General features: G+C 45.3%; 1 protein-coding gene across 1 annotated transcript in view; it reads left to right on the top strand.

Annotated features, from left to right (window-relative positions):
* FER1L5 (fer-1 like family member 5) overlaps positions 1-26,542 on the top strand; it is a 61,626-nt gene that overhangs the window by 16,667 nt on the left and 18,417 nt on the right. Inside the window, 13 exon segments of the mRNA XM_057309228.1 lie at positions 41-103; positions 5,022-5,052; positions 5,679-5,794; positions 6,012-6,135; positions 6,577-6,629; positions 7,870-7,938; positions 10,656-10,699; positions 10,793-10,920; positions 10,952-11,046; positions 12,014-12,142; positions 13,687-13,864; positions 25,262-25,386; positions 26,252-26,352. Of these exon segments, the coding sequence (XP_057165211.1) occupies positions 41-103; positions 5,022-5,052; positions 5,679-5,794; positions 6,012-6,135; positions 6,577-6,629; positions 7,870-7,938; positions 10,656-10,699; positions 10,793-10,920; positions 10,952-11,046; positions 12,014-12,142; positions 13,687-13,864; positions 25,262-25,386; positions 26,252-26,352 (1,256 nt within the window).

Below are 26,542 nucleotides of genomic sequence, written 5' to 3'. Positions count from 1 at the left end.
GAATATCATCCAACCCCTACCCCCATTCTCTCTGCTTCAGATCTTCTTCCAGAATTTTTATGAGGTGCCTGCTAAGTTATTTGATGAGGCCATCTTAATCCAGGTGAGGAGCCAAACAAGATGGGCCCACTTTCTTGTCCCACCTCAATTCTGGGAAGGACTTCAGCCCCCACCCCTCCCTACAGCCAGTCACTTCAGATGGTCCTTCTGACGCCAAGGCATAGCCTCCACTGCCTTCCTCACTCCCTAGCAGCCCAGACTCCCCATTCATTCATTTAACAAATCTTATGGAATGCCAATTGTTAGGCCCTGAGCTGGACCCCAAGGTGAAGAAAACAGCCCCTTCTCATGTGCCAGGATTCTCACGCCACCAAAGGACTCCTCACATGTGCCCTCAACATGAGTCATTCCATTCCCCAACCAGAGGGAGCCCAATAACAGTGACGAACGTGTTTATCAGGTGCCTTCTATGTGCCTAGCACAAGGCTAAGGAGAACAAGCAGGCCTCCCCCTTGAAGAGTGTACATGTAGTTGGGAGCACAGGGATGTGGGAAACAATCAGGACAGCATGGAGTGGAGAAAGTCAAGTGCAGCACTTTGCTTTGGGCTGACCTTTGGGTTCATCAAATGAGTTGGACCCTCTGATCAATCTCCTCATCAGTAAACTAGAACTAAAATTCTGAACCTCACAGGGTACCTCTGAGAATTAAATGAGAAAACTCATGTGGAAGCGTGGGCCACTAGGAAGCATTAAGTAAATCCTGGAGAATCCTGACTGTACCCTTACAATTCCTCCCATGGGGATGGGAGAAATGGGGGATGTGAATAACTAAGATCTTTCTGCAGGTGATGAATTCCACACTGATGAGATTCAACTCAGAGATCGGGAGATTCCAAGTGAGCCCTGGATGAAGGAGGAGGTTTGGTGAAACAGTTATAGAGACCCACCATGGGCTCCATGCCCAAGATTAGGGGCAAAAACTTGAATTTTCATGCAGAAATATCCAGATTTGGATCCACCTACCAACTGGGTTGACTTAAACAAGTTATTCAGAACCTCTGCTTCCTCATCTGTACGGTGGGAATAATGATATACTCAAACCACAGAGTCATTCTAAGGGTGAAAGTGTGTACCCTTTATGAAAGACCTGGGCGCCATGTTGAATTCCCCACACTTGTATACTATGGACACGCTTCAAGTCTCTGCCTCCAGGAAATGGAAGCAGAGGATCTAAAAAGACAGAGAAACAGAGAAAATTGCTGCTATGAGAATGGAATTACAAGGTTTGCTTTGGAAAGACACAGACTGAGAGATGAGGAAAGTTGGCACAGTCATGAAGGTCTAAAAAAGATTCTCCAAATCCAGGAAGATTGGGAAGAGGTAGGGTGGCCAGATTAAATACAGGACACTCCATTACATTTGAAGCTTAAACAACAGATACTTCTTAAATATAAAGATGCCCCAAATATTGCAGGGGGCACACGTATACTCAAAATGAAGTCATCATTTATCTGCAGTTCTAACTGAAGCGGGCATCTGTATTTTTATTTGCCAAATCTGGCAACCCCTGGAAAATGCTTCCACCTCGGAAAAGACACATTTAGGACAAATCAAAGTAAGGTTTCTTTCTCACAACTTATAATAAGCACATGAAGAGTCATGCCCTGTCCCTTAAAGAGGCAGCATAGGCAGGGGGTCTGAGTGGCTCAGTGGGTTAAGCGTCTACTTTCAGCTCAGGTTGTGATACCAAAGTCCTGAGATTGAGCCCCACGTGGGGCGCTCTGCCCAGCGGGGAATCTGCTTCCCCTCCACCACCCTGTGCTCTCTTGCACGTGCGCTCCCTCTCAAATAAATAAATACAATCTTAAAAAAAAAAAAAAAGCATAGGCTTAGAGATTGAGGTATTCCAGAGAGGTTAGGAGGCAGGAGGTAAAAAAATGTTGTACTTTTGACAGAGACCACCACACTATTTTCAGAAGTGACCAATGACATGAACTGTTAAATAAGTTATAGACGTGCAGGGTGCCTGGGTGGCTCAGTCTGTTGAGCAGCACAATCTTGATTTCAGCTCAGGTCATGATCTCAGTGTTGTGAGATCAAGCCCTGCATCGGGCTCCGTGCTCAGCGGGAGATTCTTGCTTGAGATTCTCTCTCTCCCTCTGCCCCTCTCCTCCCCACACTCTCTTTCTCAAATAAATAAATAAATAAATAAATAAATAAATACTTCAAAAAATTAAGTTGTAGACATGAAAGAAAGTGAGCCTTTTTAAAAAATTACTTCTATGGAAAATTTCGAATGTACACAAAAGCAGAGAGAATAATATCCTGAGTTCCCACATTCCAATCACTCAACTTCACTAATTCATTGCCAGTGATGTTTTGTCTACATCTGGCCCACTTCCCCTACCCACTGGGTTATTTTCGAATCCAATCTCAGACATCTTGTCATTTTATTTTTAAATGCTTCAGTATATATTTCTAAAACACGAAGATTTTATTAAGCATAACCAAATGTAATTATCACATTTTAAAACCTTTATAATTCCTAGATAGCATTAAATACCAGCCAGTGTTCAAATTCCCCTAATTATCTTATGAATTCCTTTTCGGTTTGTTCAAGTTGGGATGCAGACCAGGCTCATACACTGCCGTTGGTTAAAATGTATTTTTAGGTCTCCGATTCTTGGGTCCTGCCCATTTTTTCCCCGACGTAATTTGCTAAGAAAACTGGAGAGTTTGTCCTGTAGAGTTTTCCTCCAGTTTGGGTTTTGCTGACTCCATCTCCGAAGGATCATTTCACAGGTCCCTCTGCCCAGCCGTTTGCTATCTGGAGGCTTGTCAGATTTGGGTCCATTATTTGGCAAAATGACTTCAGCGGGAGGCACATAATGTCTGTTGGTCTCTGTTTTTATGTTGTTAACAGCCACTAATGATCACTGCTTGGATCTGTCGCTTCATTAGGGATGCCTGGGCTTGGTTTGGTTTGGTTTTCTTCCAGCTTTATTGAGGTACAATTGATGTACAATGAATTACACATCTTTTAAGATGTATAATTCGATACATTTTAAAATATGTGTATTCCTGGAAACCATCATCACAATCAAGATAATGAACATATCTGTCGCGTTATCATCCCCAAAATTTTCCTTGTGCACCTTTGTTATTCTTCCCTCTTACTCCCATCCCAACCCCTCCCATCCCCAGCCAACCACTGGTCTGCTTTCTATAACTATAGCTTGGTTTGCATTTTCTAGAATTTTATATAAATGGAATAACACAGCACATACCCCTTTTGGTTTGGCTTCTTTCATTCCGCATAATTATTTTGAGATTCATCCATGTTGTTGCATGTGGCAATAATTCATTCCTTTGCATCACCGAGTAGAATTCCATTTATAGATCTATCATGATGTGTTTAGCCACTCATCTGTTGATGGACATTAGATCATTTTCAGTAAAGCTGCTGTAACAGTGATGTACAAATCTTAATTTAAATTCTCTTGGGTAAATATGTAGAAGTGGATTGAGTAGCTCATATGGCAGATGTGTGTCTAGCTTTTAGAGAAAGTTCCTGTTTTTGTCCGAACAATTCCAAATAGGCTGTACTATTTTCTATTCCCCCCAGCAGTGTGTGCTGGAGTGCCAGCTGCCCCCCTCCATTCTCATCAACACTTCGTGTAGTCCATCTTTTCTACTTTAGCCACTCTAATTATATGTGGAGCCTTCTCTCTGTGATTTTAATTTACACATCCCTGATGACTAATGACGTTGAGCATCTTTTCGTGTGCTTATTTGTCATCTATATATTTTTTTTTATTAATAATATTTTTTATTATGTTAGTCACCGTACAGTACATCCCTAGTTTTTGATGTAAAGTTCCATGATTCATTACTTGCGTATAGCACCCAGTGCACCATGCAATGGACTCTGGGAAACAAACAGAGGGCTTCGGGGGGGGGGAACGGGATAGGCTGTCATCTATATATTTTCTTTGTTGAAGTGTCTTTTCAAATCTTTTGCTCATTTGGGGCACCTGGGTGGCTCAGTCCGTTAAGCATCTGACTCTTTCGGCTCAGGTCATGATCTCATGGGTCGTGGGAAGGAGCCCTGCACTGAGCTCCTTGCTCAGCCAAGAGTCTGCTTGAAAGATTCTCTCCCTCTGCCCTTCCCCCTACTCTCTCTCTCTCTCAAAATAAAATAAATAAATCTTCAAATCTTTAGCTCATTTTCATTGGGTCCTTTTCCTACTATCCAGTTTCGGGATTTTCTTATATACTTGGGATACGAGTCCCTTTATCGGATATATGACTTGGAAATATTTTCTCCCAGTATATGATCGGTCTTTCAATTTAGAGTTTCTTTCAAAGAACAGAAATTTTACATTTCAATGGAGTCCACTTCATCAAACTGTTCTCTTATAGATTGTGCTTTTGTTGTTGTAGCTAGGAAATCTTGACCTACCTAACCCAAAGGGGTGACTGAGTTTTAAAGCAGGCTTAACATACAGAATTTGGGGAGTGCTCTATGGAACCTTCAGAAGTGGGATACAAGGGTGACCTGAAGATACGACGGTGCCTTGCCCCACACCACCTTCAATCCTGTACCACATCCCTCAGGCCTCAGGCAGAAACCTTCTCCCAGGGGAAAGGGAAAGCCCACAGTCTCTTTGCCTCTGCCTTGACCAGCCTCTTGCCCAGGATGGGAGACACCCTTCCCAACCCAGGGAAGAGTCAATGCTGTGTTAGCCAGGTGGTGCCTCGTGGTGGTTGAAGAGCCTTTCAATGCAGACCTCCTCACTTACTGGTTGTAAGACTTTAGGCCCTTCTCTCACACCCAGTACCCTCCCCTGCAGAGTGGAGGTGATAATGGACCAACATGTAGGCTGTTGTAAAGAGTAAAGGAGTTAGAGCAGGGCAAGCATTGGTGGCTAATACTGTCAGTACAGTACTATTGTTTGTTGATATTGCAAACCTCAGCCAGAGGCCCTAACTAATCCTTACTCTCTTCTTGTCTTTTCAGACAGATATTGGGTTTATCTACCATTCTCCAGGTAGGTATCAGTTGTTGCAAATACGTGTGTCTTCTGAGAAAAAGCAGGCCAGTTGTCCAAACATTTCAAAATCCCTGTATGTTCAGCACATGAGGGGAGACAACTAGAGGGTATGAATTCTTTTCTGTATTTGATAATATTTATAATGATAACATCTCTCTCTTCAAAACTCAAGGCATCCCTTTGGGTCAAATGCTAAACTTTTATTGCAGCCTTGGTTTGAATTTCTATTTTTTGAGGCCAGTATTTGGAGACTGGCATTTGAGTAGAGGTTTCCGCTGTAACCATAACATACAATCTGGCCATAACATACATAGCAGGTTAAGGTTGGAGCTTAAGGTTGGAGAAAATGCTTGCCTCTCTCAGACCAGAATAGTAACAACAACTATAGGTTCCCAGATGGGGAAGAGGGGTCTCTATTTCCTAAAGGCAATGGCTGGCAGCCTGGTGAGTGCACTAGCTTTGCTTACTAATAGGAATGACTCCCATTTTCCTCTGCTACTGTGTGGAAACTAGAATATATGAGACCCATTTCCACACCCCTTTCCTACAGAAACAAAGACTGGTTTCAGGGAAGAAGGATGGAGACTGGAGGCCAGTCTCCCATGGGCCCTCTGCCCCTTCAGGTCACACACTCATGAGGAAATGGTTAGGCCTCTGCCAGCCGAATGAACCCAACAATGGTGTGAGAGGCTACCTGAAAGTCACTATCTGTGTCCTCGGTGTGGGAGACCAGGCTCTGGTGAGGCTGCCCCCGACACCCCAGTATCATTTCCTATGTGGCTGCTTCCGTGGGGCCCCCCTGGGCCCTCAGAGTGGCCACTGATCTTCACATGCTTTTATTTGCCTGCTGTGTCACTTGAGGATTGTCCCTCCCCCATACCAAGTGGAAGGCCGGGGAAGCCAAATCGGGTGGCCATGGCCACGACCATCCTATGACTCTAACCTGGTCTCTGCAGGTAGATCAAAAGCTGCCCTATGGGGCTGATGACACCACTACTCAGATCTTCAAGTCAACAGTGGTCCCGATCAACATGGCCTACTTACAGTTCTTCATCTACTGCGCAGAGGACCTTCATCTCAGTTAGAGTCAGGGTGGCAGGGTGGGAGTGACCCTGAGGCTCGCTGCACAGTGGCACCCTGGATTCTCACGGGGCTTCCCTGTTGCATTTTGATGCAAACCTAAGATTCGGGGTTGGGGGGAGAAGATAAGACTGAAATCCACCAAGATTTGTTTCACGAAGACCCCACCCCATAGATACTCTTTAAAATGGGTCATATGCCCCTGACCTGTCTTTGATGCCTGGATGCAGACTCCAGCTCCCTATGCCAGTGCCCACCCTTGCTTCCATTATGTGCCATGACACACAGAGATAGAGTGGAAATGGGAGACGTCTGCCCGGGTGGGGAGCACGACACCAGATGATGGCGGAGGGGTATAAGTTGTTCTGTCACCTCTACATGTTCTCCCCTTAAAAAAAAAAATGCTGCTGTCTCAGAAATCTTGTAACTTCTTGTTCGCAGAGAAACAGCACTTAGTGAGTCCTATGTTGGAGGTGGAACTAATTGGGGAAAAGGTAAGTGTAGAAAGGGTCTGAGGTTTAGAGAAATTGTCACCTAGATAGTGAGTGGGGAAAGATGGAGTGGGTGGGCAGGACCCCTGGATTCGGATCTCAGTTCCTCCATCAGTGGGCCGTGACCCCACTGGACCAGGAAGGCTGTGAAGGTGGCTGAGTCACCCTGTCTTCCAGAGCTGTGCACAGAGCCCTGTATGGAACAGATGCCCACGGAAAGCCTAAAGTACACGAAGGGCCTGAATGAGTGAATAAACAACATACCAGCAAACAAACACCCCTGAAACAGTCACTGTCTCCTTTGGGCCTGGGTTTCTTCATCTAGAAATTGAAGGTTCTGGGCAAAAGAGTTGCTGATATTCCATGATCCTCTGTGAATAGAGAGTAGCATTTTCCCAAGTGTGCTGATGGATGTTCTGTGGGGAAAAGGAAAGAAAAAAAAAAAAAAGATCCTATGTTCAAATTTGGGGGATGCTGGGTTAAAGTTAAGTAGGTTTGTCTCAGAATTCACAAACCATTGTTTCCACCATATTCTACCTATTAGAAGCATCATTAAATCCAGCCCATACATAAAGGGAGGGAGAGTAGTGTCTACCTTTCAAAGGAAGGTGTTCCAAAGGATTTGTGGACATATTTTAAAAACACCACACTGAATGTGGTTTGGGTGCTCCAGGTCTAGGTGAGATGCTCTTGGGTGGTAGGTGGCACACAATTTCACAATTTTCAAAAATTTTAATATCTCTGCAGTTTTCTAGTATGTATTAAGAAGTTTAACCAGTCCAACCCACTCTTGATTTCACTGACATGATTGCTTCGAATAGAGCCACGTTTAAAAATGAAGTCAAGTGATGCTTTGGAAAGGGGTATGCCATTGCGTACTGCCATAGTTGATGTGGTTTTTGCTCGCTTTTCTGTTGGGATGATAGAGTTTATCTAACAAAATCTATGTGTATGCACTCATATAATAAACTTCATAACCCTATGACTATTTAAGAACAAAGTCAATTGAAAGATGATTTAAAAACAATAATACGGAATCTGGATCTGGATACAAAGGACTAAAGTTGTAGCTGAGGAGAAGTTGTCCAAGTGCCTTTAGACCATTTCCATGATTAGCCAGCCCTGTGCCAGAGACAGCGTCCATCTGTGGGCTGGGCTGGAAGGGCTGGAAGGGCTGGAAGGTGAGGTCAGTGGAGGGAGGAGGGGACAGGCTGGCACTGACACTGCTTTGGGTTGTTCCTAGCTCAAGACAAATGTGCTGACCCAAACCGAGAACCCAATATGGAACCAGATCCTGACCTTCCAGATTCAGGTATTGCTGTTCCATCCTTTTTTTTGGTGGCGGGGGGGGAGAATCCCAAGCAGGCTCTACTCTCAGTGTGGAGCCAGGAGCCTGATGCAGGGCTCGATCTCACAACCCTGAGATCATGACCTGAGCTGAAATCAAGAGTCAGATGCTTAACCAACTGAGCTCCCAAGACGCCCCTTGCTGTTCCATCTTGGCCACATTCCTCCTCCTGGCCCACAAACAGAAGGGAAGTTTGAGTGTGTAGGGACGTGGATAGAAGGTAGGGGTCAAGAAACACGGGGTGCAGACAGTGGGAGGCCGGGGGTGGAGGGAATCTGCCTGATAGGAAACATGAGGAAGCCCAGGACAGATTACAGAAAACTTACTTTATTTGTCCAGTATTAAGAAATGAGCCCTGAGCCATGCAACTGAACTTTCCTGAAAACTTAAATATGCCCTTTCACCTACATTACAAAACAAAACCAAAAAAATCATTTAAATCTAAATTGTATTGTGCATTTTCTTATCTTCTAGGCAAAGTGCCCCGAAGCTAATTATAGCTTTGTTGATGGCCTAGAGGTATTGTGGGAACATAGTATACGGGCTCCACGTAGCCTGGGCTATTTGTTCCTGCACTAAGACTCCAAGATGCTCTTCTTTGTGGGATTCTGTAGTCTGACTTTTATAGCTTTTCAGTCCTCCTCAGTCACCTATCAGTAGTGTGGATGCCAGTCCTCTTAAAGCCCTGGAAGAGCCTTGATTGCCTTTTGACTCCTTGCCAGGCTTTTGAGAACGTGTGGAAAAAGAGTCTGAAATTCTGAGAGATAGCTTAAGCACTGTCATTAAGTATGAGTGCATAGAACTTTGTGTGGCTTCTATTTGGCTACCCAGAGAGTGTTTTGCTTTCCTTATACCCTACATTTGTGTGATGTAAAATCAGCTCGTCAGCTCCCCTCTACTCTCCTGGGACCCTCTTCCTCACTAGAAGCTTCCCTAGTCTTCCTCCTGGTGAGGCATCATCTTTAACCATTCTTCATAATCTCTATCTTCCTGGGTGATTTTATAGATTCTTAAAGTAGGAAGAGATTTTAAAGGGAGACTAGTTTATCCCCCAACTTTGATCCCTCCCACCTGTCTCTGGCGGTGATAAGGCTCATGGCCGGGATCCTCAGATGCTCTGTGGATGCTCAGAGCCTTGAAAGTCCTCTCTCGTTTCAGCTGCCTTTAGGTTCAGAAACCAGTGGCACGGGCTCGGCCCTCCTTCATCCCTGAAAGAGGCGTTCCAACATTTAAAGCTGTGCAAACACCCCTTGGACCCTCATCCATTTCCCACATCATACAGTCTCCTTAGGCCGGAGCCATCTGGATGCAGGCCTGATTGTCACTAGTCCCGTGGAAATGCAGCAGGCAGATGTGACCCTCACTCTGAATGGCAGGAGGACCACAGAGACAGTAGCAGCTGAGTCCAGCAAGGCAGGCTGCAGGGGAAGCTCTGCTGAAAATGGGTGTATGCCAGCTTACAGTCCAAGGGCCCCAGGACAGGAGGGCAGTCAAGACAAGGAACTGGGAATGGGGAAGAGAATTCTCAACAGGGTGGTTGAAAAGATGGTTCAGCCATGAATTTGAATGTGGAGGATTTGTAATATTGGAAGACTTGATGCCTTCTGGTGCCCATCTCTCCACTTCTAGGGGGCCTTTCCTCATTTCTTCTTAACCACTTGCTCAACTGGAAAGCCCTTTCCCTACTCCGCAGCTCCCTGGCAAGGGGAGAATGGACAAGTAGAATGGTAGAATGGGAAGGACTCTCAGCCATGCCTCAGGAAGTGCTGTGAGGAGCAGAGGCCCCAGCTGAGAGGATTTGGGTCCCACTCAGGTCTCAAGCCGAGCAGCTCTGTTTTACACAGGGATTGGTTTTTGTTTTCATAATTGAGGGAACCCTGTAGCAGAGTGGGAATAAGAATCAGAAGGCTGGTTTCCAGTCCTGACTGCACCCCTGACTCTGTGACCGTGAACAAGTCCCTTTGCCTCTCTGGGCCTCATTCCCCATCTGTAAATAGGGACAATCACACCCCTCACTAAAGAGAGCTTCTAAGAGAACTTAAGGAACTCAGTTTCTCTGTGCCTCGGTTTTCCTTTCTGGAAATGGGAATAACAGCACCTGGTTTATGGGGCTGTTGGGAGGAGTCCCTCAGGGGATCCATGCAGATCATTCAGCACAGGCCAGGAGACAAAGGAAACCCTTCCCACAACAGCAGCTACTATTATTTACTCTGGCGGGGATAGATGTCCTACTGTTTAAAAGTGACCTGCTAACTGTGAAGAAGACATTTTAAGCCACAACCTCTGTGGTGACATGTATTCAAACAGTTGGTGAACATGTATTCAGACAGTGAAGGGCTGTGTGAGGACTGCAATCATCGAGCCCATGGTCAGGGTGGACTCAGGTCTTGGTTCTAAAGCTCATGCAATTAGAGGGCCATTTTAAGAATAAGAATACAAAGCAACCAGGAGACACAATCGTAGACCTCTCCCAGGGCTTTGCAAGGGGCCCATGCAAGTGGGGAGGCGCACAGCCACAGGCCTATACGCTCCCATGGTAAATCCATCTTGGCTGTTGTGACGTGGCTTACTGGTGACTGAGCCAGGCCTTGGACCCAGAGTCAGCACTTCCCAGCTGCGCTCAGTCTCCGTGAGGACCCTCCGAGCATGCACCCACGGTGGCTCTTGCTTTCTCCTTGCAGCTGCCCTGCCTCTCCAGCTACATCAAGTTCAGAGTCTTGGACTGGTGAGCCATCGGGTGGAGGCTGAAAATCATGCAGGGGAGGAGATCATCAGAGCTGGGCCAGCTGCTCAGCCTGCAGAATGTGTTTCTCTCCAGCCCCAAGAACAGTTGCCGGGATGAGATTGGGACTGTCAGCCTGCTCCTCAACCAGATCTCATCCACTGGATCAGAAATAGAAGGCAAGCAATTCTCCTGACTCCTGCCTCCTGCCCCTCTCCCACCTGGCCCCGCCCCCCTCACCCTCTCTTCTTGCAGGAACGTACTCTGGCTTCCTACCCTGTTTTGGCCCCAGCTTCCTGACTCTCCGTGGGGGCAAAAAGGCCCCTTTCAGGATCCAGGAAGAAGGCACTGTAAGCTTCTCATGACAGCTCTAGGGGACGGTGGACGTAATACCAACCGTATGAAAGGCCCTGGGGTGTGGGAAGTGCCAGAGGAGGGTCCGACCCTGGTTTCTGCCCACCACACTAGTAGAGGACATGTAACCTGTGTGTAAATGACTATGTGTATATGGAACGTGTGCTGTGGCACAAGAAAGAAACAGATGGAGAGCTCTGGGCGTTCACTGAGGAAGGAACATTGAGATGAAATGTCAGGTAAGATTTCCAGCAGGTGGAAAGGACACAGGAGACAAAAACAGCACAGGTAAATGTAGAAAGTATTGGGCTATTAAAGACTGATGATAAAGGCCAGGAAGCTAACTCTAGCTTCAAAGATGGGAACTGGGCTGGGAAGAACTCTGAGTGAGGACGAGCTGCAGGCACTGGGACCTCCATGCCGTCAAGAGGCTCTCTCATTCACTCCATCTCTCAGCTCTGTTGCTCTCCAGCCTGGGTGGCTTTCTCTCCTACTGCAGTCAAGCCTCCCAGCGGACGAGTGGTCAGCCGAGCCTCTTATAGGAAAGGCCAGGGGCACATTCTAATTGGCTGCCTTAGGTCATGTGTACTCCCGTTGGACCAATCACTGTTGCCAAGGAGGCGGGGCATGCTCTGATTGGCTAGACTGGGAGCGCAAACACAGTCGTTATCATAGCCCCCTCCAAGCGGGAAGGGTTCGCGGGGAACAGGTACTTCGGGTTGACAAGCGGATGGAATGCGTGAAGAGGAGGAATGGGCCTCCGGGTGTGGAAGAGGGGTCACGGCCCAGAGGTTTCTGGGCACAGCCATGTCTGGGGTGTGTGGAATTCCGCCCCAGGGCTGTGGTCGGCCTTAGGCAGGAAGTCACTAGACAACTCTGTCTTTGCTGCAGAGGTGTCGGGGAGATGTATCGGCTCTTTTTCTCTCATTCCTTTTCTCACCATTTTCCTTCCTGTTACCCTAGAATATTTCCGACTCTCTGAAAGATGGTTTAACTTATCGAGGCCGAGTCTTCCTGGAGTTATTCACCCACGTCACTTCCCATCAAGACTTTAAGAGGAAGGATCTTTCCTCTGAAGTGACCAATATAGAGGTAACTACAGGAAACAGGTAACCCAGGAAGAAAGAGTCCCTCTGCCCACCCCAAATCTACCACGGGTCCTGTTTCTGACACTGCAGAGGCCCCGGCCACAAGCTGAATGAGCTGTTGGCTGCCTGAGGATGTTTAGTCAATCCGCCTGAGTCTTTATTAAGCCTGTATGAGGGCTTCATGCTGTGCCAAATCCTGGGTGGTCAGGGACCCAGTAAATACAAGATAAGGTTTCTGTATAAGAAATGTGCAGTCTAGTTAAGGAGAAATGATCTTCTGAGTTTTTATTTCTTCCTGTAGGCTGGGGAAGACCACTGATGCAGGAAGGGGCAGGAGGAACAGTGTTAAGAATAGCCACCCACTTATTTTTAAAAATGAGAATACAGTCACAGAGAAAGAGAACCAGAGAGGAGGGAGCAGGTTCCAGAGACCCTTTGGAAACACAATGATCAGAGCCAAAGACCAACAAGACATAAGAAATGAGGCTAACTCCCCTAAGCTAATGCCCATGTTCTGCCTCAGGTGGCAAGGTGGTCAGGGTGGCATCCATGCTCCCTGAGGGATGAGCAGGTCTGGGGGGGGGAGGGGGGAAATGACAAATCCCACCTTTGACATATGCTGGTGAGACATCCATGAAAACCAGTCCTCAAGGCTGTAGACAGATGGTGTGTCGTCAGCACACCAGGATCTGAGCACAGGGTTGTAAAGGAAATGCCTGGGAGGAGTAGGTGGGTGAAAGGGTGCCACAGCCTAAGGCAGGTAGAGGAGGAGGAGGGGCTTGCAGAAGGGACTGGGGAGGAGTGTGCAAAGAAGAGCACAGAGGCAGTGCCCCCCTCCCAGGGGAGAGTTGCCAGGCCACACAGGTGCGAGGGAGAAGTTGCAGACTGTGCATAGAGGCAAGTGCACAGAAACTTGGCTGAAAGTGGAAGGAGACGAGATCAGATGGGAGCTCAACAGAGGCTCAGAGGGGAGAAGGAGGGTTATTTTTTATGGCAGGGCAGACCTGAGCTAGTGAACAGACTGGGAGAGTGCAAGAGGAGGCAGGAGTTGGCCACAGAAATGGGAGTGGCTGACATGGCAGATGGAGGACCTCCAGCAGATGGGAGGCATGATGGGAGGAGGCAGCTGGAGAAGGGCCCAGAGCAGATGTGCGTGCATGTGCCACCTTCACCACACCCCTGCCCACGCTCATCTCATCAGGGGAGGGAGTTGAGGCAAAAAGGAGAAGGATGAGGTGGCCCAAGTCAGAGCCCAGCCTGACCCTCAGGGCCTTGGATGGAGAAGCCTCCCTTTCAGGAAAGAAAGGAACCACAGCTGGCTGGGAGGAAGGGACCAGATGATAGAGGTCCTGGGAGGAACTGCCCTTGAGCAGGAGTCAAGGCAGGATTTTGAGGGGGCATGGGTTCAAAGATCCAGCTCACCCTGAAGAGAAGCAAAGATGGCTTTTGAAAGAAACAGGGCACCTCCTCTTTGCCTCCCTGCCTGTCTCTATAGCCTTGTTCATCCCTTGGCTTATGTACTGGGGATGTGGGGGGTTATTGTTTTAGAGGCACCATCACCGCCAGAAGTATGGGCTGTGTGTCATCTTCCTTTCCTGTACCATGATGCCTAACTTTAAGGACCTGATCCAATTCGAGGTCAGCATTGGCCACTATGGAAACAAGATGGACCTGAATTACAAGCCTCTCGTCTCAACCACACAGTACAGCCCAGTGATATATGATGGTAATAGTCAGATCCAACCCAAGAGCAGAAAGCATCCACTGCATGCCAGGCTCTGCGCTTGGCCCTTTTAAGGGTATTAGCTCATGGAAATTCATAGGCATTGTTAACCCACATGTCTCACATGAGGAAAATGAGCTTCAGGGAAGTGAAGTCACCTGCCAAACATTGCACAGCTAGTGGGTGGTGAGCCCACAAGAGCTGAAAGTAGGTGTTCACTCCCAAGTTCTTCTCTATGCTACATTCCACACTACAACTTCCCCAACCCCGTCTTCTTCCCTACTACTCTGAGCCACCTCTGCTCCATCCATGCAACCATCTTCTGCTACTCATCTGCCCACCTGCTATCCATGTCCATTATTCTACTCATCCACCCTTTGATCCATTCAACTCCTACCCATCCACTGACCCAAACACTCAACCAACCTCCCATCCATCCCTTCATCCATTAATCCAATACATACTTATTAAACACCTATACCAGGCTCTATAGAGTCGCAGTTATCAAAGAGCAGTCCCTGGGCTGGGCATCAGCATCACCTGGGAACTTTTAGAAATGCAGATTCTAGGGGCACCTGAGTGGCTCCCTTGGTTAAGCATCTGACTCTTGATTTCAGCTCAGGTCATGATCTCAGGGTCATGAGATGGAGCCCTGCATCGGGCTCTGTGCTGAGCATGGAGCCTGCTAAAGATTCTCTCCCTCCCGCTCCCTCTGGCTCTCCTCCCCACTCCTCCCGTGCTCATGTGTACTCTCTGTCTTAAAAAAATGCAGATCTTGGCCCCACCTCAGTCCTTACAGAATCAGAAAACCTGGGGATGGTGCCCCGTAACCTGTGCTTTAACAACCCCACCACGTGATTCAGATGCATGCTAGAGTTTGAGAATCACTGCTCTCAACTTCTTCAACAGCTTTGCAATCTCCTCACCCCTTGAGAGCCTTTCCGTGCATTCCATTTCCCTGGGTTTTTTAAGACAGATCTTTATTGAAATAGAATTCATACACCATACAATTCGTCCATGTAAAGTATGCAGTTCAATAGTTTTTACTGTATTCACAGAATGGGGCAACCGTCACCGTGGTCAATTCTAGAACATTTTTATCACTCCAAAAAGAAACCCTATACCCACTTGCAGTCACTGTCTATTTCTCCCCTGCATCCCTAGCCTCAGGCAACCATTAATCTACTTTCTGTCTCTATGGAGTTTCTTATTCTGGATATTTTATCACACACATAGATTCACAATATGTAGTCCTTGGTCTGGCATCTTTCACTTAGCATAACGTTCTGCTTGTTTTTAAATTATGAAATATATACAAAAAATATATTAAATGTATATATATATATACAGTTTAAAGACAGATAAAATGAGTACCCCTGAAGTCACCACTCAGCTTAAAAGATAGAAAATTGTCAGCATCTTAGAAGTTCCCTGTATGTTCTTCCCAGACCCATTTACCCAAGCAATAACCACAATCCTGACCCTCATGGGAATCACTCCCTTGCTTTACTTTTCAATTTTTACCATCTATGTGTGCAACCCTCAACAGCATACTATTTTTTGCATTTTATACAAATGGAACTTTTCAGTCTGTATTTGTCTGTTTTCCATCTTTTGCTTAATATTCTTTTTTTTTTTATGTTGGTATGTGTCGCTGAAGTTCATTTTCACTTCTGTATATAGTCTACTGTATGATTATAGCACCAATTATGTGGTATATGTAGACATTTGGGACTTATCTTTTTTTCCGACTATAATAATTGTGTTATAAACATTCTTGTACATGTCTCCTGGTCTCAAGTGCAAGACTTCCTCTAAATTATATATCCTGGAGTGAAAGAGGAATTCAAAGCAAAGAAATTATACCAAATTACACTCTCATCAGCTCAATATGAGAATCTCTATTGCTCTTCATTCTCACCAGGACTTGGTGTTGCCCGGCCTTTCAGTTTTTGCCAATGGTGGATGAGGATGGTATCCTATAAGACCTTGATTTTCATTTTCCTGATTACAAATGGAGGTTGGGCATCTTTGCATATGTTTACAAATGTTTGTTGTTTTCTCATCTGTAAAAAGCCTATCGATGTATTTTATCCATCATTCTATTTGGCTGTCTTTTTCTTACTGGCTTATATGTTATTTTTTCTGGGAATGATCTTTTGTCAGATGGGTGTATTGTAAATACCTTCCCTAAGTTTGGGGCTTTTCATCTTCATCTTAACGATGACTTTTTATTTTTTTATTGAGGTCTTATTTGCAAACAATAAAATGCACATATTTTAATTGTACAGATTGATGAATTTTGGCAAATACACCTATTTAACCACCATGGGAAGAAAGTTCCATCACCCCAGAAAGCTTTCATATGCCCCCTTTCAGTCAATCTCCCCAGCCCCTGGGGTCAGTCATTGTTGTGTTGTCTATCATTATAGATGTGTTTTGCTTTTCCTACAGCGTTATGTAAATGAAATCAGACATACGGTTCTTTCTTTTTCTATGGCTTCTTTGGCTCAGCATAGCGTTTTAGGAATTCAGCCATGTTGTTTCATGGATACTTTGTTTTGTTCCTCTTTATTTCTGATAGTACTTCATTATGTGGATATGACAGTTTATTTACCCATCCCTCTGTTCATGGACACTTAGACTGATTCAACTTTTGGAGAGTTATGAATAAAGCTGCTGTGAACCTTCTTGTACAAATCTCTCTACGGACATGTGCTTGCATTTCTCTTGGGTACATAACCTAGGAGTGGCATTTGGGTTTTAAAGGAAAGAGCTAACTATCTTCCAAAGCATTTGTACCATTTTACACCCGCACAGCAGTGTTTGAGATTTGTACTTGCCCCTCATCTTTGCCAACTTCGGTACTGTCGGTCTTTTTCATTTGAGTCATTCTATGACTCAAGTGGGTATGACATTGTCCGTAATTATAATTTTGATTTCCATTTCTCTGATCAGTAGTCATCCTGAGCATCTTTTCATGCTCACGTATATTTCTGTAGTGAAGGCACTGCTCAAGTTTTTTGCCAGTCTTTCAGTGGGTTGTTTGTCTTTTTACGTGGCATGCCAGTTCTTTTATATTTTGGATAAAAGTCCTTTGTCAATCTGTTTCGCTAATATTTTCCGTTCTGTGGCTTGACTTCCATTTCCAAGCAGTGTCTTTTGAAGATCAGAAGTTTCTAAATTTGATGCAGAAAATAAATTCTAATTTTGAGGGGCATCTGGCTGGCTCAGTCACAAGAGCGTGCAACTCTTGATCTTGGGGTTGTGAGTTTGAGCCCCACTTTGGGTGTAGAGATTACTTAAAAATTAATTCTAATTTTGATTAAATCAGATTTGTTGATTATCTTTTCTTTTATAGTAGTACATTATTTGGTCCAAGAAATATTGTCTACCCCAAGATAATAAAGATATTCTCCTGTGTTTCATTCTACAAGCTTTATAATTCTAAAATATTTTTAAAGTTTATTTTTAAGTAATCTCCACACACAGCATGGGGCTCAAGCTTGCGAGCCCAAGATTAAGAGTCTCATGTTTCTCTGACTAAGCCAGCCCGGCGCCCCAAAGCTTTATAATTTTAGCTTCTTCGTTTAGGTTTATGATCAAACCTGACTTGATTTTTGTATATGGTCTGAGGGAAGGGTCAGATTCTTCTTTCTATAAAGATAACTATGCTGTTCTCTTCCATTTATCTATTTGTCTATCTTTAATGCCGATATCACACCATCTTGATAGCAATAGCTCTAGAGCAAGTCTTGAAATCAGGTCATGTAAGTCCTCCAATTTTGTTGTTCTTTTACAAAATAACACAGTTTCTGGCTATTCTGGTTCCTTTCCATTTTCATATGAATTTTAGCACCAGCTTGACAATTTCTACAAAAAGCCCGCTGGGATTTCTCTGTCTTCTTTTGTTCTAATCAAGTGTGTATTTGTTTTGTTTTTAATATTGCATTCTCTCTCCTCTACTGGCTCTACATCTGTGGATTAGTTCTAGTGGTTGCTCAGGGGATTGCAGTATCGATCTCTAACCTATCCCAGCTACCTTGAATTCGTATTATAATTACTTCACATATGATATTACATATATTCACATATAATTGTTATATATAATATAAAGTACAATTATAATAGTATAATTGGATTTTCACCTTTGTTATACGTGCTAGAGTTGGTTTGCTAATATTTTGTTTAGGATTTTTGCATCTGTATGGATAAGATGAATCTATAATTTTCTTTCTTATAATGTCCTCATTTGGTTTTAATATCCAGGTTATGCCAGCCTCGTGAAATTGAGGCGCATTTCCTCTTTTTACTCTCCGTGAGCATTTGGGTCAGACTGTAATCATCTGTTCCTTGAAAGTTTGCTAGGACTCACCTCTAAATATAAGCCTGGTGGGTTTTTTAATGCAGCGATTTAAATACGAATTTACTTTACTTTTTTAAAGATTTTATTTATTTATTTGACAGAGAGAGAGAGAGCACAAGCAGGGGAAGGGGCAGGCAGAGGGAGACGGAGAAGCGGACTCCCACTGAGCAGGGAGCCCGATACAGGGCTCCATCCCAGGACCCTGGGATCATAACCCGAGCTGAAGGCCGAGGCTCAACCATCTGAGACACCCAGGCACCCCTGGATTTACTTTAATTAGTCAGCTTTTCTATTTATTTTTAAGTCAATTTTGGTAGGTTTAATTTATCTAGGAATTTATAAATTTCTTTGACGTTTTCACATCTTTCAGCATAAAGTTGTTCATAGCATCTTTAAAAAAATTTTTATTGTGGCAAAATTGACATAAAACATACCATTTTAGCCATTTCTAAATGTACAGTTCAGTGAAATTAAGTACATTCGTAATGTTGTGTAACTATCGCCTCTATTTCTAGAGCAATTTCATCATCCCAAATAGAAACTCTACCCATTAGACCATAAATTCCTTTGTCCCCTGAAATCCTCTATTCTACTTTTTGTCTGTCTGAATTTGCCTATACCTCATGTATGTGAAATCATGTAATATGTGTCCTTCATGTCTGTGTATTTCACTTAGCACAATGTTTTCAAGGTTCATCCACGTTACAGCGTGTGTCCAAACTGCATTCCTTTTTATGACTGAATAATATCCCATCGTATTTATATATCACATTTTGTATATCCATTCATCTGTTAATGGACACTTGGGTTGTGTCCACCTTTTGGCTATTGTGAATAATGCTGCTTATGAACATTGGTGTACACATACCTGTTTGAGTCCGTTTTTAATTATTTGGGGTGTATGCCTAGGAGTGGAATCACTGCATCACATAGTAATTCTCTAACTTTTTGAGAAACCATCAAACTGTTTTCCACCACAGTTTCTTTTCTTTAAGATTGTATTTGTTTTTATCTTAGAGAGACAGAGAGAGCACGAGGAGCAGGGGGAAAGGCAGAGGGAGGAGAAGCAGACTCCCCGCTGAGCAGGGAGCCCCATGCAGGGCTCGATGCCACTGGGATAAGTGAAGGCAGATGCTTAACCGACTGAGCCACCCAGGTGCCCCTCCACCATAGTTTCTTACTGTTATCTATTTATCTCAGCACTATCTAAAAACAGGTGCCCTTATATCATTCTTTGCAAGGTGCATGTGTGTGTGCACATGTACCTTCTTTTCTCTTGATAAGTCTTGACAAACTTTTCCAGTCTTTTGCTATTACAAGTAATGCTATCAAGATACAGTCTTGCATAAGTGATTTCAAAGTGGAATTGGTCAAAACATATTTGCATCTTGGCAGATACTGCAAAACTGTCCTCTGTGCTGATCAGCACCTGTTTTTCTCTCAGCATCTCCAGCAAGGAGAGACTTGGCACGCTCTGCTCCAGATCAAGCTTCATCCTTGCCCTTCCTTGCTCTGTTCTATATCTCAGGGCTGAACACCTGCAAACTTCGTGTCCCAGCTTCCCATGCCAGCTGATAAAAGGGGAGATGCCGTCATTCTGTCCTATCTCCCCACCCCTTCACTTTGTCTCTGCCTCTCCCTCTCCCTCCCTCCTGCCGCCAATTCAGGAGGCCTCTCTGGAAGTAGCTACATCCCTTCAGGGATCCCAGCTTTGGCTGGCCACTCCCCCACTGTCCTGGCCTTGGCCAAGCGCCCCTCCTCTGCAGTGCCACTACTGATGGGGTGTCACCTTCTTGGTGGCTCCAGCATCCTGTGCAGCTAGCTCGATGGCGCAGCTTTGGTTGTGTGCCTGTCCGTGGTCACACCACTGCCTGCCTTTTTTTCCCTAGCCCTAGAAGCAGTAGTTTCTTCCTCCTGTTACTAATCTCTGAGGAAGCTCACTTCCCCCACCCCACCTTTTTTTTTTTTTTTTAAGTAGGCTCAGCATGGAGCCCAGAGCAGGACTTTAACTCACAACCCCAAGATCAAGTCCTGAGCTGAGATCAAGAGTCGGTCGCTTAACCGACTGAGCCACCCAGGTGCCCCTCACTTTTCCCTTTCTGATCTCTTGGCCCTTTCAACACATTTTCTCTATTAAATCCCCTCTGTGTCAAATATCTGCCGTGGTCTTTTTCTTTATCTGGCTGTACCCCGTAATCCTCCATAAAAGTTGTACAATTCAACACTCCCACCAGCAGTGTATGAGAGCCTCATCAAAATCTGGTATAAACTTCTGGATTTTTATCAGCCTGGTAAGTGAAAAATGGCATTTCAGGGTAGTTCTAATTTGTATTTCTCTCATTATAAATGAGGTTGGGTATCTTTTCGTATGTTTAAAAGTCATTTGTGTTTTCCTTTCTTTAATTCCTTGCTTATATAATTTTCTTTTTTATTCTATTGAGATATTAGTCATTTTCTTATTGATTTCCAGGACTGTAAGTATATTTGTAAGTATATTTCCCATATGTGTCTCCTATCTTTGTCTATGGTGCTTGGGATTTTTTTCCCATGAAGACTTTTTTTTAACGTACTCGAACTACTTTTATGACTTCTGGCTTTTGAGTCATAGTTAGAAAGGTCCTTTCCACTCCAAATATATTAAGGAATTCTCTCATATTTTGCTCTAGAAGTTTGTGACTTCTTAAAGTTTCATAACCAATACCTTCTGTCTTTCTGATGTTTTTTCCCCATGAATCTCTTGATCTTTCTGTGCAGCTGCCCAAATATCCTTTATCTTGTAAGTCTACTGACTTCACCAGGATATTTTGAGATGCTGATCCTTTGGGGTCAGTTGTCCCTGGCACGTGGTGTACTCTTTCATGGGTAGATTGGAATCTTCTTTTATTTTGTTAAAATTTATTTAGTGGTATAATTTTTTTTACAGTTTTTAAATTGAGTTGTTGTTCTTCTTATTATGGGGTGGTAAGAGTTCTTTATATACACTGGATACAAGTCTTTTATCAGATATATGACTTGCAAATGGTCTGTGGCTCGTCTTTTCATTTCCTTACTGGTGTCTTTGAAGTGCGAACATTTTTAATTTGGATGAAGTCCAACTTTTTTTTCTTTTATGGTGTCATATACAAGATCTCTTTGCCTAACCCACGGTCATGAAGATTTTTCTCCTATCTTCGAAAAGCCTTACAGTTTTAGTTCTTATATTTAGCTGTTTGATCCATTTTGAAATCATTTGTATATGAATAATCCAATTTTTCAGGCACCATTTGTTTAAAAGACTATCTCTTTCCCATGTGAGTTTTCTTAAATTATATTTTTAAATATTCTGTGCCATGGTGTAGGTTTTCTACTTTAGGGGCCCCATTTATGGGCCTAACAATTTTCCTTGGTTTTCTTTATCCATCAACTTTTCCCTGATCCTTCGTGACTTTCTATTTCCATTTTATTTTGGTCACTTTTCTACCCTTATTTCTGTGCCTCTCCCTGAGTTGTCTGCAGGGTCTAGTCTCCCTTGGGCTTCTTTTTATGTTGTCTTCCTTTCTAGGGTGTTTTTGGTTTTGCTCCTGCTTTTTTCCTATGTTTTGCCGGTTCACATTTCCTCATCTACGCCCAGAGTTCGTTCTGGGAGCGTATTTTTGCTGGCACTTTCCGCGCTCTGCTCCCATCAAGCTGTGCTCCCAGCTGTCTGCCTTGCTGCATGCTTCCCCGCAGGTGACTTCTGCTACACTTCACCCCTTCCTGCTTCGGCTTTGGACGGCAGTCATAGTTGCTTTTGGCCGTCCTTATGTGTATTTTGAGTCTACAGATTATATCTGTCTCCTTGTTTTGCTGAAAATGGGGTTGTTTTCCTCCTCCTTGTTGCTTTTGTATGCTATCCAAGAGTAGAAGAAGAAAATTGCCATCTTGTATCCGCACGTTCATATCTGAGAACCCCAGTGCTGGATCTCTGCTTATTTATCATTCTAATGATTACTCAGTAGCAGAGCCTGAAACTGGTGTCTTCCAGCGATTCTGGAAAATTATAAGATATTTTTGCTTCGACAATTATTTCTTCCCTTTGTCTCTTATATGGCTCCTCCTCAAACTCTATGGGACTCCCCATTCAGTTCCTCATATTTTTAAATCTCTTCCATATTTGTCGTCTCTCTGAGCTGTATTCTGCATGATTTCTTCTAGATCTTCTTGTAAGGGACTTAGGTAACCGCTCTGTTTAAACATTTTTGGCAGTTCCTTATCCCTGTTCCCTACTTTATTCTTCTCCATAGTATTTTGACACAATGCATTTTATGTATTTTGTCTCCACTATTTTTTTAATTATTTTTTTTTAAGATTTTATTTATCTGACAGAGAGAGAGAACAGGCAGGGGAGCTGGAGACAGAGAAGCAGGCTCCCCACTGAGCAGGGAACCTGATGCGGAACCCTAGGATCATGGCCTGAGCTGAAGGCAGATGCTTAACAGATTGAACCACCCAGGTGCCCCTATTTTTTTTTAATTCTTAAGTAAACTTTTTTTTTACGATTTTATTTGAGAGAGAGAGCACGAGCAGGGGAAGGGGCAGAGGGAGAGGGACAAGCAGATTCCCTGCTGAGTGCAGAGCCCTATGCCCTCGATCCCAGGACCCCGAGATCATGACCTGAGCTGAAGTCAGACGCTTAACCGCTGAGCCACCCAGGTGCCCCAAAGTCTTAAGTAAACTTTGGATTCAAGTGTAACATAGCTGTGGAAAAGTACACAAACCCAAGTGTCCAACTCAATAAATTATCGTGAAGCAAACACACCCATGTAACAACATTCACACCATGAAATGGAGCCCCGCCATCCCAGGTCCCCTTGAGCCCCTCTACCCCCACCCCCAGCAAGGGCAACCACCTTCCTGACCTCCAGTTTGTTTTGCCTGGTTGTTAGCTTTATATAAAAGAAACGTATAGTATGCAATCTTTTGTGTCTGACTTCTTTTGCCCACCATCCTGTGAAATGGAAACACAAACCTAGATGTTGGACGTGGCTCTAGCTCATTCTCATTGCTGTATAGTACTCCATTGGGCAAATATACCATAATTTATTTATCCCTTCTACTACTGAGGGAGATTTTGGTGGTTTCCGGTTTTGGACAATTACAGATAGCGCTGCCATGAACATTTTATGACATGTCTTTTGATGATGCCGTGACACCTTTCAGTTGGGTGTGTACCTGGAAACAGAGCTGCGGGGCTAGAGAGTGCGTGTCTTGGTTCTGAGCCGCTCATTTTCTTGGCACTTTATCTTTGGGAAACCTGCGGGACTTTAGACCAAAGTTTCAGCTCCACAGAGGGTTTCTTTGCTTCCTCCAGTTACCTGGGGCACTGCCAACCAAAGACCATTTTCAATTATCTCCAGACTACACAGGTGATATGAATACAGAGTACAACCTGCAGGAGGGCCCATTTGTGGTTACAAATGTTCGGGAAAATTTCCTGCTCTCTCTCCCTAGAGCCATGCCAGAGATGGGCTGCTTTCTTCCCTGTTGTCTTCTGTGCGGTGGATTATTTCTCATCGACTGAGGGTTTAGGCTTTGGCGTGCCAGCTTTGCACGGCATATGCATTTGCTAGGGCTGCCCTAACAAAGCACCACAAAGTGGGTGGCTTGGAACAACACACACTTATTCTCTCACAGCTCTGGAGGCTGGAAGCCCAAAATCAAGGTGTTGGCTGGGTTGGTTCCTTCTTTTTTATTTTATTTTTTAAAAATTTTTAAAGATTTTATTTTTAAGTAACCTCTACATCTAATGTGGGGCTCAAACCTACAACCCCGTGATCAAGAGTCACGCGCTCCATCAGCCGAAACAGCCAGGTGTCCCAGGGTCCCTTCCTTCTGATAGATCTGAGCCTCTCTCCCAGCTTCTGCTGATTGCCTACAATCTCTGGTGCTCCTTGACGTCTACACCCGGCACTCCACCTCCGCCTCTGTCTTCACGTGGTGTGCTCCCTCTGTCCCTGTGTCTTCACACGGCCATCCTCTGTGTCCCTCTCCTCTTCCTATAGGAACACCTGTGTTAAGGCTCTAACCTACTCCAGTATGACCTCATCTTGACTAATTACACTTGAAATGACCCTATTTCCAAATGAGGTCACATTCTGAGGTAGTGGGGTTAGGACTTCAACATAGCTTTATAGGGGGCACAATTCAACCCATAACACATGGGGTTTCCTTTGAGTCTGCTCACCGGGGGCAGTGCTAGGCTTTCTCTGATGAGCGCCCTGCCCTGGCCCTTGCCCTTGCCAAAGAGAAGCACAAGTTCTCCAGGATTTGTCAGAAACTTGGAGGGCAAAAGTCAACTTTGCTTTCTCTTGCCTCACAGATTTTCTACTTTTACTTTATTTTGGCTGCTGTGAATTTCTTTCCTTATATCAAGTCAGCACCACAACTCAGAAAAATTTAAAAATGAACTTGTGTTTCATCTAGCTTCCCCCCTCATTTCAATAAGGAACATGGCCTGGGAACCCGGTTTGCCAAGCCCATCACTGGTTTGTATCCATCCTTGTTCTCCTGACCCTGCGCCTCTGTACTGGCAGGCCCTTCATGTTAGATGTCTACCCACCCCAACCAGATCCTGGGTCTCCCCCTGAGCCTGGAGCCCACTCCTCCTCTGCCTCACGGACCACCCTGAATGGAAACCCTACCTCAAGCCATGCCCCTTGCCTTGGCATCTTGCCTGAGGTTAAGGGCACAGGGCTTTGGAGCTAGACGCCTGCATTATGACCGCCTGGCTGTGCCACCTCAGGCAGACTACTGCCCACCCCTAGCCTGGATTTTCCCGTGTGTAAAATTGGGACTTGGAAAAGCTACGTGACACCCTGAGCACAATGAATGCTCAACAAGGCCAGCCGTGTTCATCGAAGTACACATGTTCTCACCAGCCCACCTTCTGGTGGGAGGGGTCCAATTAGGATTATTAGCAGATGGAGTAGCCCGGGGAAGGTCCTCTGAGGGGAACACAGTAACAGGAGACCTCCCAGAGTCCCTCAGACACCTCCACACATGTGTCTGTGTCTCAGGGAACATCTACCATTATGTGCCCTGGTACAACACCAAGCCAGTCGTGGCCGTGACCTCCCACTGGGAAGACGTCAGCTTCCGCATGGACTGCCTCAACCTCCTCCACTTCACTCGGGACCGCCTGGTGAGTCGTACAGGAGGGTGCAGGGGTGGGCCGGGCCACCACTGGGAGGCTTGGGGAACTAAATCACAGTCCTAGGGAGCCAGTCACTCAGTTCACTCGTGCATTCCACACCAATGAAGACGGAAGCATCAGGCACTGTGCTAGACACTGAAGACCCAAAGCTGAATAAACACAGTGCCTTAGCCTCACCTTCTGGGAAGTCGGATATGCAAATAGCTACTCTAGGGCACAGCAAGGGCTGGAGATACAGTACCCAGAGCTATGGGGGCAGCGAGATTGGGGAGGAGGGAGGGGAGGTGAAGAGAGGATAATCAGAGGAGGTGTTTGAAAAGGAGGTGACATTTGAGCAGAGTCTTTAAGAATGAGTCTGCTGGGGGCGTGGTGGGGTGCAGAGAAGGGAACAGTTGGCAAAGCCAAGGTGACGTGAAGTTCCGGGACAGCAAGGGCATGGAGTGGATATGGAAATAAAGCCGGAGAAACTGGAAGAGGTCAGATCACAAAAGGTCTTACGCATCTGCTAAGAAGGGAAGTCACAACATTTTTAGGCAGGAGAGCCACCTGGTACCTCCACCTTAGATATGACCTTTTTACACCTACAGAAGGGAAGCCCCAGGTCAAGACTCTGTACCCCTTACAGTCCTGCCTTATCCTGGCTCCTTCCTGCCACTTATTCTGTTGGATAGTGGAGAGGGTGCATGGGGATCCTAGCCTTGCAAGGGCATGTGATTGATAGCTTTGGACAGACATCCTCCCGTTACCCCAAAGGCCCCCAAGTCCTGACTGATAATATCTTGGGCCAGTCAGCTCTGTAACCTCTCCCGGGTGAGCCCCCATGCTCACTTGCTGTTTCTTTCCTTCTGGGCAGAAAGCCAATCTGGACACCCTGAAGTCCATAAGGAATCCAAGGGACCCCGCTCTGCTCCCCCATTGGGAGAAGCTGCTGAGGGAGTTGGTGGAGGACTGCAAGTAGGGGAGGAGCGTGCTGCACCGGGGCTGGGGTGGAGTTAGGTCAGGCTTCCAGGGGGGTGGGGGTGCAGACCAGCACCCTACGGAACAGCCCGCAGCCCCCACCTCCTCAAGAAAGGAGTTCCACTCAAATCTCTCCCCAGCTTGAAGCCCAAACCACAGAGCTGCTTGTCCTCCCCCTTTCAGGCCC

Source organism: Ursus arctos, unplaced genomic scaffold, assembly GCF_023065955.2.
Source record: "Ursus arctos isolate Adak ecotype North America unplaced genomic scaffold, UrsArc2.0 scaffold_8, whole genome shotgun sequence".
In the NCBI taxonomy this organism is placed as follows: Eukaryota; Metazoa; Chordata; class Mammalia; order Carnivora; family Ursidae; genus Ursus; species Ursus arctos.
This window is presented reverse-complemented; position numbering and strand designations above follow the sequence as displayed.